Genomic DNA, 13,687 nt, shown 5'->3' on the forward strand with positions numbered 1-13,687 from the left:
CACTGGTTTGACTTTCCAAAATGCATCACCTCACACTTGTCTATATTGAAATCTATTTGCCACTCCTCGGCCCACTTCCCTAACTGATCAAGATCCCCCTGTGATCTACGATAAATTTCTTCACTATCAACAACGTCTCCTAATTTTGTGTCATCTGCAAACTTACTGATCAAGCCTTGTGCATTTGCATCGAAATCATTTATGTAAATAACAAATAACAAGAGTCCCAACACTGACCCTTGCAGCACACCACTGGTCACCAGCCTCCATTCTGAGGCTCCTCCAGCCTCCAACCTTCAACCACCACCCTCTGCTTCCTACCCCTGAACCAATTTTGAATCCACCTAACTAGCTCTCCCTGGATTCCATGGGACCTTACCTTCCAGATCAGCCTACCATGCGGGACCTTGTTGAAGGCCTTCCTAAAGTCCAAATAGACAACTTCCACTGCTCTACCCTCATCTACCTTTTTGGTTACCTCCAAAAAAAAAAGTCTAAAAGGTTCGTCAAGTTCAACTTTCTATGCACAAATCTATGCTGATTCCTCCTAATCAGACTGTCTATCCAAATGCTGGTAGATCCTGTCCTTCAGAATTCCCTCCAGTAATTTCCCCACTACTGATGTCAAGCTGACCAGCCTGTAGTTTCCTGGCTTGCCCTTGCTACCTTTCTTAACCAATGGAACAACATTAGCTACCTTCCAGTCTTTGGGAACTACGCCAGTGACTAACAATGAAGCAAAAATCTCCAAGGGCCTCTGCAATTTCTCTAGCCTCTTACAAAGTCCTAGGATGCACTTAGTCAGACTCTGGGGACGTATCCACCTTAATGCGCTGTAAGGCTGCAAATACCTCCTTCCCTGGTAATATGAATATGAATGTTCTCCAAAACATCTCTCCTAGTTTCCCTTATCTCTTGAGCAACCATGATTTTCTCCTCAGTAAACACAGAGGAGAAATACTTGTTAAAAATCCCACCCATCTCCTGCAGCTCAAGGCATAGGTGGCCCTGCTGATCTCTACGGGGACCTACTTTCTCCCTGGCCACCCTTTTAATAAAGCTATAGAACCTCGGGATTTTCCTTAACCTTACCTGCCAGACCCATCTCATACCCTCTCTTTGCCCTTCTGGTTTCCCTCTTAGAGTATTCTTAATCTTTTTATAGTCATCAAGGGATTCACTCGTCCCCGGCCTCCTAAACCCAACGTATGGTTCCTTTTTCTTGATCAGAGCCTTAATATCTCTCATCAGCCAAGGTTTCCTAAACTTGCCAGGTTTAATCTTCACCCTAACAGGAACATGCTGCTCCTGGACTCTTGATATCACACTCTTAAAAGCTTCCCATTTGCCATTTGCTCTTTTCCCTTCAAAGAGGCTCACCTCTGTTAGATCCTGCCTAATTCCCCCAAAATTAGCCCTGCTCCAGTTTAGGACCCTAACCTGTGGACCTGTCCTATCTTTTTTCCATCACTATCTTAAAACTAATAGAATTGTGTTCACTAGAGCCAAAGTGCTCCCTGACTGCCACTTCATTTACCTGCCCTACTTTGTTCCCTCAAAGAATGTCCAGTATTGCACTCTCCTGAGTAGTGCCCTCTATATATTGACTCAGAAAACTTTCCTGGACACGTCACAAATTCCACCCTTAAAACTCTAGGTAGTCCAGTCAATAATGTGGAAATTAAAATCTCCCACTAATCCAACCCCATCATTCTTACAACTATCAGCAATTTCTCTGCGCACCTGCTCCTCAAGTTCCTGCTGACTATTTGGGGGTCTATAATACAGCCTTACTAAAGTGACCCTCCCTTCTTGTTTCTAAGTTCTGCCCATATGGCCTCACTGGATGATTCCCCAAGAATGTCATCTCTAAGTACTGCTGTTATACACTCCCTTATCAAAAAGGTAAAACCCCCTCCTCGCTTACCTGTACCTCTGTCATAGAACATTACAGCACAGTACAGGCCCTGCAGCCCACGATGTTGTGCTGACACTTTATCTGCTCTAATACCCTTCCCTCCCACATAGCCCTCCATTTTTCTATCATTCATGTGGCTGTCTAAGAGTCTTTTACGTGTCCCTAATGTATCTGCTCCCACAACCTTTGCCGGCAGTGCGTTGCACGTACCCACCACTCTCTGCGTAAAAACAGAAACAACCTTATCTCTGACAACCCCCTTGTACCTTCCTCCAGTCACCTTAAAATTATACCCCCTTTGTGTTAGCCATTTTCGCCCTGGGAAGAAGTCTCTGACTGTCCACTCGACCTATGAATCACGCCTGTAGCATCTGTATCCTGGAATATTGAGCCGCCAGTCCTGCACTTCTCTCGGCCATGTTTCTGTTATGGCTATAACATCCCAGTCCTCAGCCAATCCATGCTCCAAGTTCGTCTTACCTGTTAAACCTCGTGTATTGAAATAAATGCAGTTTACCTGGGTAGTCCTTTCCCTGCCTTTACTGTGCCCCTGATTATCCTGATTACTAAACTTGCTCTTGCTGGCTACTGCTTTATCCCATGACTTGCTCCTGAGTCCCATCCCCTTGCCAGTCTAGTTTAAACCCTTCTGTGTAGCACTAGCAAATTTCCCTGCAAGGATATTGGTTCCTTTGTGGTTCAAGTGCAACCTTTCCCTCTTGTACAGGTAGCCTGTACCCCAGAAGAGATCCCAATGGTCCAAGAACCTGAATCCCTGACCCCTGCACCAGCTCCTCAACCACAAATTCATCTGGCCTATCTTTCTATTTCTGATCTCACTAACACATGGCACTGGGAGTAATCCAGTGATCACTACCCTCAAGGTTCTGCTTCTTAACTTCTTACCTAACTTCCTATACTCATTCTGCAGAATTTCATCCCTTGTTCTACCTATGTAGTTTGTACCTACATGTATAATGACTTCTGGCTGTTCACTGTCCTGCTCGAATTTTGTGCAGCTGCTCAGAAACATCCTTGATCCTGGCACCCAGGAGGCAACACACTATCCTGGTGTCTCTTCTACAGCCACAGAATCTTCTGTCTGACCCCTCACTATCAAGTCTTCTATCACTATCACCCTGTCTGACTGCACCCTTTCCCTCTGAGCCTTAGAGCCAGTCACAGTTAATCCTCACTACTTGATTCAGTGTAGGCAGGATGATAGTTAGGGCAGTGGAATGCTCCTGCAAGATGTGGGAAGTCAGGGAACCTCATGGTCTCCCTGATGACTACATCTCTGGGAAGTGCAGCCAGCTGCAGCTCCTGACAAACCGGGTCAAAAAACTGAAGGTGGAATTGGATATGCTCAGGATCATCTGGGAAGCTGAGGGCTTCATAGATGAGACTTTTACTGAGGTGGTCACATTCAAGGTAAAGGCTTCAGATAGATGATTGACCACCATCAATGCTAGAGTGCTAGAGACCCAACTACTGCTGCCAGCCCCTGAAAGAACATCTCCCACAACAGTATCCAAGTAAGTATACTTGTGAGGGGAATGGCCACAGAAGAACCCTGCACTGTCTGCCTACTGCCCTTACTTTTCCTTTTGATTGGCTGCTGTTAATTAACTAATCAACTATTAACTAACAATTAGCAAACTTGCCTCTTAAATTCCTGTAACGTGAAACTCACAAGCAAGCCCCCAGACCCCCCCTCTTTTAAACTCTCCCATTCTCGCTCCAAGTTTTGACTCCGGTAAGGTGAAACTTGCTTTCTAGAATTTATAGAATTTCTCGCATTTTGCTTTTACTGATGTCAGATTAATTGGTCTACAATTCCTTGTTATCTCTTTTTCTCTTTTTACTTATCATTGGACCTGAAAACATGATGTTTGCTTCCACATACTTGCTGAGTTTGCCTCTCTCCCTACTCTCTCAACTCTTATGCTGTCAGATTGTCAGGGAACAAACTTCAAATGATGGTCAACCTGCAACGGTCTTCATTTCAGTATCAGGAATATCACAGCATTCATCTCTTGTAAGGAAGATAACTTCTGATATACTGGAATGAGTCATCTTGCAATAATAGAAAATGCTGGAAATACTTAGTGGGTCGGGTAGCATCTGTAGAAAGATGAGCTTTTATGAGTTTTTCTTTTCTGGATTATGTCTTGGAAATATGGTTGGTGTTGGGTCTCTTGAGTAAAAAAAGACAAGATTCCCGACCTCTGCATAAAACTTGTGGACTACAGTCACCTTCTCTGAATAACCTGTGTCCTGTAGGTATTTTGCATGAATGCTTCTTATGTTAAGTGTTGTTTGGTGCAATAGGGAAATACATTGTCTTGCAGCTTCTAATTCTGAGATTATCCCAGCAAGTAATAACAGATCTTAAGAGATTTTTGAAACTTTCATACTTTCTGTGGCTATCTTCATTGCTGCCCTATTGGTGTTGGTGATGGGGAGAACAGACCAGAACACATTCAGCAGTGTGTGATCTGGCCATAGCCTTTCCAAGGTATGCTTTTTAAGAGGGAGGTGGAATTTCTGAAATGAAGCTTATACCAGAACCCTCTTCCAGAACAATGATTGATGCCCGTTTAGCTGAATGCCAACAGTAACAATCTACTTAGTCAGATTTTCTTTGGTGCAAGCCTTGTTTACCAGGAAATCATTGCACTCTTAAGCTTAAGTGGCAACAGAAAATATGGTGATAATTTTTAACAGTGAGAATGATCTTCAAACGGCTGGTAAGGCCTGGCAACTCTTTTACTTGGAGAGTATCTTGCAGCTTCCCGAAGAAGTGATTGATTCTGTTGCACACTTGATTAGAAAATGAATTCATTCTTTGTATGTTACATGGTTTGCTATACGTCTACAATGGCTTAATTATTATGATCTCTCTTGGATCATTTTGCTCTCAGAAATCCTCTGTTGACCTGGAACTATCCAGCTGTGGAAGTTGTAATTAAATGACCTCCCACAATAATTGAGCCTTCACATGGGCATGAAACTGAGTGGAAGTTTAGGATAGCATATGTATAGAAAGTCTATTATTGAGGCATAAGCACAATTATCATTCAACCCTTTACCTATTAACTCGATATAGCTGTCAGTATTTTTGGGTGTTATCCTTTTTGGAGGAAAGATAAATGCCTGTGGTTTATTCTGACCACCTCTCTGCTCTTGAATGAGGAGGTTTCCAGTATGTTGTTCACCCTGGGACAGTTCTTCCATGAGGTTGGTATGAACATAAAATAGGAGCAGGCATCTAACCTCCACAACCCTCTAAGGTAGAGAATACCAATACGTACCTCAGTTTTAAATGACCACTCCCTTTTTCTTGTAACAATATCCTCTCCTTTGAGAGTCTCCCAGTATTCTCCAACATCTTGACATCTACTCTGTGATGCCACCATAAGATCTTGCATATTTCAATAAGATCACCCCTCATTCTTCTAAACCCTCTCATTCCAGGAATTAGTCTAGTAAATCTCTTTTGGACTGCTTCAAAGTGGACCTGTTTCTTAAGTAAGGGGTACTCCAGTTGCGACCTTCCCAATTGCTATACAATTGTAACAATGCTTCTTTATTTCTGTACTCCAACTCTCTTGCTATAAATGCCAATGTGCTATTTGTCTTCCTGACCACTTGCAGCACTCGCTTGCTAACTTTTAGTAGTTCATGAACAAGAACGTCTAGATGCCTCTGTATGAAAAACACTATGATGCTGGAGGAACTCAGCAGGACAGGCAGCATCTGTGGAGAAAACCAGGTGGACAACGTTTCGGGTCAGGACCCTTCCTCAGGACTGAAGATAGGAAAAGGAGAAGCCCAATATATGGGAAGGAAAAGCAGAGCAGTGATAGATGGACAAAAGAGGGGAGGTGGGGTGGGCACAAGGTGGTGATAGGTAGATTCAGGTAAGAGATAGTGATAGGCAGGTGTGGGGGAGGAGGGGAGAGCAGATCCACTGGGGGATGGGTCAAAGGTAAGGTGAGAGGGGGGAAAAAGGGGTAGAAAAAAAGAGAGAGGCCAAGAAAGGGAAGAAAAGAAGAGGTATGGTTGGGAGGGAAGGGGTGTGGGGATTGCTTAAAGTGGGAGAATTCAATGTTCATGCCATCAGGCTACAAGGTTCCAAGATGGAAAATGAGGTCCTGTTCCTCCAGTTTGTGCTTGGAATTCTCCTGGCAGTGGAGGCAGCAGAGGACTGACATATCATTGATACTGTGAGAGGGGGAGTTGAAGTGATTGGCAATGGGGAGATGCAGATCACGGTTACAGACAGAGTACAGGTGTTCTGCGAAATGGTCACCTAGTCTGCGTTTGGTCTTGCCAGTGTAGAGCACCGAATACAGTAGGTGATATTAAGGGAGGTGCAGGTGAATCTCTGTCTCACCTGAAAGGACTGTTTGGGTCCCTGGATGGAGGTGATGTAGGGGCAGGTGTTGCACCTATGGCGGGGGCAGTGGAAAGTTCTCAGGGTGGTAGTAGGGGAGGAGTGAACTTGGGAGTTGCGGAGAGAGTGGTCCCTGTGAAAGGCAGAAAGGGGTGGGGAGGGGAAGATGTGCTTGGTAGTGGGGTCCTGTTGGAGGTGGTGGTGAATGATGTGTAGGATACGTAGGTTGGAAGGATGAAATGTGAGGATAAGGGGGGACCCTATCCCTGTTGGGTCTGGGAGGGGTGGGGATAAGAGCAGAGGGGTGGGAAATGACAGAGATGTAGGTGTGAGCTCTCTCGATGACAGTCAGTGGGGGGGGGGGGGGGGGGGGGATGATTAGAAAAGAAGTTGGACATCTCGGATGTCCTGGAGTGGAAAGCCTCATTGTGGGAGCAGATGAGGTGAAGAAATTGAGAAAAAGGGATCCCGTCTTTGCAAGAGACAGGGTGGGAGGAGCTGTAATCGAGGTAGCTGTGAGTGTCAGTGGGTTTATAGAAGATGTTGGTGGATAAGGAATCTCCTGAGATAGAGATGGAAAGATTGAGGAAGGAGAGAGAGGTGTCAGAGATAGTCCAAGTGAATTGGAGAGCAGGGTGAAAATTAGTGGTGAAATTTATGAAACTATCTAGTTCCGTACAGGTACAAGAGGTGGCACTAATGCAGTCATCGATATAGTGGAGAAAGAGTTGAGGAATGGGGCTGGAGTAGGCTTGGAACAGAGACTGTTCAACATAGCAATGAAGAGGCAATACAGAGGCAGCCCTCTGTACTTTGCTTATCTGCAATCTTGCTCCATTTAGATAATCGTCTGCCTTTAGATTGCTAAAGTGTGTGACATCATAATTTCCAACATTAAACTCCCTTTGCCAAGATTTCACCCACTCACTCAACCTATCTACATCCTGTTGCAGAATCCATATACTCTCATTGCAACATGCAATCCCACCTATTTTTGTGTCATAGGACTCTGGCTGAAATTGTATACCTGCTTTCTCCTTAATGGAATTTTGTACAGTCTTTTGTCACATTTGCACACGTTCAAACAAAGCACTTACTAAGTCTTTTTTTGTTCAATCTGTGCTTGAGGAACACACTATTCCTTTCTCTCTCATATGCTTTCTAATATCCTGGTAATTGCATCCATATTATTAACTGCAACTTATTCCTGCGATAGCCTGTCTAGTTTCTCACCGCTCTCTAGTTAAATACACCTTCCTCCAATCTTCTTATTTGATTACTTGGTGATGGTCTTGCAGTGATGGTCTCCAGTTTTGCACTTGCCCTCAACTGGAAGTAATATTTGCTTACCAAAACCTTTTTATAATTTTGAAAGCTCCTGTTAGATCACCCTTTTCACAAGGAAAAATGAACCAGCCAGTTGACCCTTTCCTGGTGTGTATAACCTCACATATCTGGTGATAGCCTTTGAAATCTTTTGTACCCCCTCCAGTGCCTTTATTTAAACTTTACTTTTTTTTAATAAAAGGGTGGCCAGAATCGTAAGCAAGGTTTGATAAAAGTTTTTAGTACAGCTCTGCTTTCCAATTCTATCTCTCCAGAGATGCATCTCACATGGTTACTTATGTTTGTTTTGTACACCCAGGTTTCTTTACATGTCTATTTATTCTTCCAATATGTCACCTATTTATTATTTTTAAACCAATGTTATACTTTTCTTTAAACAGTGGAGGTTTTTATTTCACTATTGCTATTTGCGAGTTAATTAATGACTAATTTGGCTGAGCCGTTCCTTCCTTCCAACTCCACCGCACCCCTTTGAAATTTGTGTTATCGGCCAATTTAAGTAATGTGTTTTTGATTTCAGAATATAAATCATTAATACAAATGGTGAACAACTGTAGTCCCCAGCACTGATCCAAGAGGGACCCCACTTTCCAACTGCCGCTCTTTACCGCTTCTCTTTGCTCTTCACCTTACAATCCAGAGCTACTGCTTGTTTATTTATCCTCGGGTTCTTAATGCTTTCATCTAGATCATTAATCGGATATGCATCTACCCGTGTTACCTGTGTCTGTGCCATCTCTTCAAAGAATTCAGTGAGGCTGGTCAACCATGATCTTTCCCTTTTGAAATCCATTTTTTTTGGTTTATAGATGTTTTCTCTTTTAGTAGAGATTCCTCCATTATTCCTGTCACTGATATTAAGTTGGCTGGTGAATACTCCATCTTACTACTTTTAGATGTTGATTTTTTGGTAATCTAACCAACTAGCAGTTTAATTTATAATAAATATTGGCTCTACTGCTCTTCCTTGGATTCTTTTAAATTGTGCAGATGTAATCAGCCTGACATGGTTTTTACCTTTTTTTTCCAGCTTATTGATAGCTTTATTTTAAAAGCTGTCATTCTAATTTTGGGTTTTGATCCCTCATCTATGTGATCTGTTTCCCTGCTAAATACTGAAACAACGTAATGTTTAGTATTTCTGCCATTTTCTTCATGCTCTGTTTCTGTTAGTGTTCTCATTGATTCTCTGCCATTGGGTTCCAAATTTGTATACGTTTATTACCAGGACTGTTTCCTTTCAGGTCTGCACTCTACTGTCACTATCTCTAACACTATTGAATCTGTAGTAAATGCATAATTTTGGCTAGACGTAGTGCTTCATTTAACCAATGAATGTATTGTGAAATTTTCACTTGGAATAGCAGTTCTTAACTGATATTTTCTTCCCACAGGGAAAACACAAGAAGGATGGGCGTGGACAAGTCGAGAACACCTCGCCACTGGTGGATGACATGTTCTCATGGGCAGGCCCAAAGACTATTAATCTGCAACGAAATTCACAGGGCTTTGGGTTTACGTTGAGGCACTTCATTGTTTACCCACCTGAGTCAGCTGTACACACCAATATGAAGGTCAGAGAATTAAAGTGGTTGTCAGTTTTACTGAACAGACTCAAAACCTCATAATTTAAAAAATTATTGTGTAGGAAATTCCTTTATGATTTAGGACTGTTTTACGTTATGACCTTGTACCTTATTGTCCACCTTCACTCCACTTTCTCTTTAACTGTTACATTTTATTCTGCATTCTGTTATTGCTTCTCCTTGTGCTACCTCAATGCACTGTGTAATGAATTGATCTGTATGAACAGAGTGCAAGACAAGTTTTTCCACTGTGACAAATAAACCAATTCCATCTTAATTAAAACATATTAATGACGTGCTAATGTTTGCAATTTTTTGAAGTAGAACATTAAATTGCTATGAAATTTTGAGCAAATTATTGGAGCCAATCCAATGTAAGATTTGTTTTATATTCACAATGTTACTTTGAGAAATAAGAATGTAGCTAGAACAAGGCATTTCTGTTATACTTTGTAATGTTGGTGTGATTCCAAGCCAGGTTTCTACTGCAAAACCCTTTGTAGTCTGTGGTTGACTTGGTTTTCTTTTGTTCATTTAGCAACAAAAATTGATGCTTGCATCCATGGCAATTTAACACTTGTTCAAGTTCTTTAAAGCTCAGGAATTTGACCATTACTTACACTTAAAAAAATATTTTTTATTTTTATTAGAACAATTAGAACATTACAGCACAGTACAGGCCCTTTGGCCCACGATGTTGTGCCCACATTTTATCCTGATCTAAGATTTATCTAATCCTTCCCTCCCACATAGCCCTCAATTTGTCTATCATTCATGTGCCTATCTATGAGTCTCTTAATTGTCCCTAATGTGTCTGCTCCACTACCTCTGCCAGCAGAGCGTTCCACACACCCACCACTCTCTGTGTACAAAAACAACTTACCTCTGACATCCCACCCCCCACCTCACCCCCCATACCTTCCTCCAGTCACCTTAAAATTATGCCCCTTTGTATTAGCCATTTTTGCCCTGGGGAAAAAGTCTCCGACTGACTACTCGATCTACGCCTCTTATCATCTTGTACACCTCTATCAGGTCATCTCTCATCCTCCTTCGCTCTGAAGAGAAAAGCCCTAGCTCGCTCAACCTGTCTTCATAAGACATGCTCTACAATCCAGGCAACATCCTGGTAAATCTCCTCTGCACCCTCTAAAGCTTCCACATCCTTCCTATAGTGAGGTGACCAGAACGGAACACAATATTCCAAGTGTGGTCTAACCAGAGTTTTATAGAGTTGCAACATTACCTCGCAGCTCTTGAACTCAATATCCTGACTAATGAAGGCCAACACATCATACGCCACCTTAACAACCCTATCAACCTGCTCGGCAACCTTGAGGGATATGGATGTGGATCCCAAGATCCCTCTGTTCCTCCACACTGCTAAGAGTCCTGCCACTAACCTTGTATTCTGCCTTCAGACACGATCTTCCAAAGTGTATCACTTCACACTTTTCCAGATTGAACTCCATCTGTCACTTCTCAGCCCAGCTCTGCATCCTATCAATGTCCTATTGCAACCTACAGCAATCTTCTACATTATCCACAACACTACCAACCTTCGTGTCATCTGCAAACTTACTAATCCACCTTTCCACATCCTCATCCAAGTCACTTATAAGAAATACAAAGAGCAGGGGTCCCAGAACAGATCCCTGCGGAACACCACTAGTCACCGACCTCCAGTTAGAATACGCTCCATCTGCAATCACTCTCTGTCTTCTATGGGTGATCTAATTCTGAATCCAGCCAATTTTCCCTGGATCCCATGCCTCCTGGCTTTCTGAATGAGCCTTCCATGAAGAACCTTTTCAAACCTTACTAAAACCCATGTACACCATATCCACTGCTCTATCTTCATCAATGTGCTTTGTCACATCCTCAAAGAATTCAATCGGGCTCGTGAGGCATGACCTGCCCCTCACAGAGCCATGCTGACTGTCCCTAATCAGCCTATGCTTCTCCAAATGCCCATAAATTCTGTCTCTAAGAATCTTTTCCAGTAATTTGCCCACCACTGAAGTAAGACTCATTGGCCTGTAATTCCCAGGGTTATCCTTACTCCCTTTCTTGAACAAAGGAAAATTTGCCACCCTCCAGTCATCTGGCACTACTCCTGTGGCCAGTGAGGATGCAAAGATCATTGCCAAAGGTGCAGCAATCTCTTCCTTTTCTTTCCCTAATAACCTTGGATATATCCCATCCAGCCCTGGTGACTTATCTATCCTAATTTTTTTTTCAAAAGTTCCAGCACATCCTCTTTCCTCATGTCGACATGTCCTAGCATATCAGTCTGTTATAAGCCATCCTCACAAATGTCAAGATCTCTGTCACTGGTGAATACTGAAGCAAAGTATTCATTAAGGACCTCCCCTACCTCTTCCGACTCCAGGCACATGTTTCCCCTTTTATCACTGGTCCTACCCTCGCTCTAGTTATCCTCCTATACTTCACATACGGGGTTTTCCTTAATCCTTGCCAAGGCCTTCTCATGCCCCCTTCTAGCTCTCCTAAGCCGATTCTTAAGCTCCCTCCTGGCTACCTTGTAACTCTCCAGAGCCCCGTCTGATCCCTGCTTTCTAAACCTTGGGGAAGCTTCTTCCTTCCTCTTGACAAGATATTCTACACCTCTTGTCAACCATGGTTTCTTCACTCTACCATTCTTACCCTGCCTCAATGGGCCAAGCCAATAAGAACACTATGCAAGTATGCCCTAAACAATCTCCACATTTCCATTGTGCACTTTCCCAAGAACTTTTCCCAATTTATGCTTCCAAGTTCCTGCCTAATAGCATCATAATTCCCCCTCCCCCAATTAAGTACTTTACCATATCATCTGCTCCTACCCCTCGCCAAGGCTACGGTAATCAAGGAGTTATGGTCACTGTCTCCAAAATGCTCTCCCACCAAGAGATCTGAAATCTTGTCAGGCTCAACACCTAGTAGATAAGATAAGATATATCTTTATTAGTCAATGTACATCGAAACACACAGTGAAATACATCTTTTGAATAGAGTGTTCTGGGGGCAGCCCACAAGTGTCGCCATGCTTCCGGCACCAACATAGCGTGCCTACAACTTCCTAACCCGTACGTCTTTGGAACGTGGGAGGAAACCAGAGTTAGCAGGTCCAGTGTGGCCTGTCCTCTAGTTGGCCTGTCCACATACTGTGTCAGGAATCCTTCCTGGACACTCCTAACAAACTCTTCTCCATCTATCCCCTTTATACTAAGGAAGTGCCAATCAATATTGGGAAATTGAAATCACCCATGACAACAACCCTGTTGTTTTTGCACCTTTTCAAAATCTGCCTCCCGATCTGCTCCTCTGTGTCTCTGCTGCTATTGGGGGGGTCTGTAGAATAGTCCCAATCGAGTGATCGCTCTCTTCCTGTTTCTGACTTCCACCCACACTGATTCAGTAGACGATCCCTCCAGGACGACCTCCCTTTCTACAGCTGTGATACTGTGCATGATCAGCAAAGCCACTCCCCCAACTCTTTTACCTCTGTATCTGTCCCTTTTGAAACACCTAAACCCTGGAATATCCAGCAGCCATTCTTGCCCTTGTGACAGCCAAGTCTTTGTAATGGCCACCACGTTGTTGTTCCATGTACTTATTACTCATGCTCTAAGTTCATCACCCTTGTTCCTGATACTTTTTGCATTAAAATAGACACACTTCAGCCCATCCAACAGACTGCATTTTTGCCCATATCCTTCCTCAGTCTTTCTGCATACTGCATCTACTTGTACAGTAAATGCACCTACCTCTGACCTATTACTCGGGTTCCCATCCACCGCCAAACTAGTTTAAACCCTCCCCAAGAGCTCTAGCAAACCTGCCTGCAAGAAATTTAATTTCAAGTGTTAAACTGAGTCCATTCTTTGATCTTCCCATTGTTTGTAAGTCAGGTTGGGAAATTCTATAAAGTTGGTTTAATTTTTATCAGAATTTAAGCTTTGTGGCATCCTTTCCCAAGAAAATCATTCTCCTTGTTAAAACCTGTAAAGGGGGAAATGCTGCAAATCTTGTCAATGGGCTTGGCATCAAACATCATTACCATTGGACCAATTGCATATGGAGTTTTTGTGTGTTCCTGTGTACTGTCTGATAATGGAGGAGTTCTAGGTTCTAAGTTCATCTTCACCTTGGTTTATTTCCTCTCATAACATTGGCCTAAAGAGCTTGCCAGTTATTTCTTAATTAGTCTGTTGTGAAGGGCTTAGCTCATAGATTATTGACAGACCAACATAAACAATCAGAAATCTGAAATTTGATGAAGGAATGGCAGAAAGTAGTTCACCATGTTGGTTGACTGCTGAGCTCTTTGGAATGTCAGTTTTTGTTTTTTTTAAACAATGGATTTATATACATTATATAAAAAGATCACTGTTTTACTTTGCTTATAAATATTGCTTTTTGGAGTTTGAACAT

The 13,687-nt window shown here is 42.8% G+C and overlaps 1 protein-coding gene across 5 annotated transcripts in view; it reads left to right on the forward strand.

Annotated features, from left to right (window-relative positions):
* The window catches only part of LOC127571044 (rho GTPase-activating protein 21-like), a 228,031-nt gene that overhangs the window by 133,583 nt on the left and 80,761 nt on the right, over positions 1 to 13,687 (forward strand). For 4 of the 5 annotated variants that reach the window (XM_052017052.1, XM_052017051.1, XM_052017050.1 and 1 more), the window contains one exon: positions 9,059 to 9,238. In XM_052017052.1, the coding sequence (XP_051873012.1) occupies positions 9,059 to 9,238 (180 nt within the window). Of the gene's footprint in view, positions 1 to 9,058; positions 9,239 to 13,687 lie in introns of those variants that run through there. The other variant, XM_052017055.1, reaches the window with a different exon arrangement.

This window comes from Pristis pectinata, chromosome 5 (assembly GCF_009764475.1).
Source record: "Pristis pectinata isolate sPriPec2 chromosome 5, sPriPec2.1.pri, whole genome shotgun sequence".
Taxonomy (NCBI): domain Eukaryota; kingdom Metazoa; phylum Chordata; class Chondrichthyes; order Rhinopristiformes; family Pristidae; genus Pristis; species Pristis pectinata.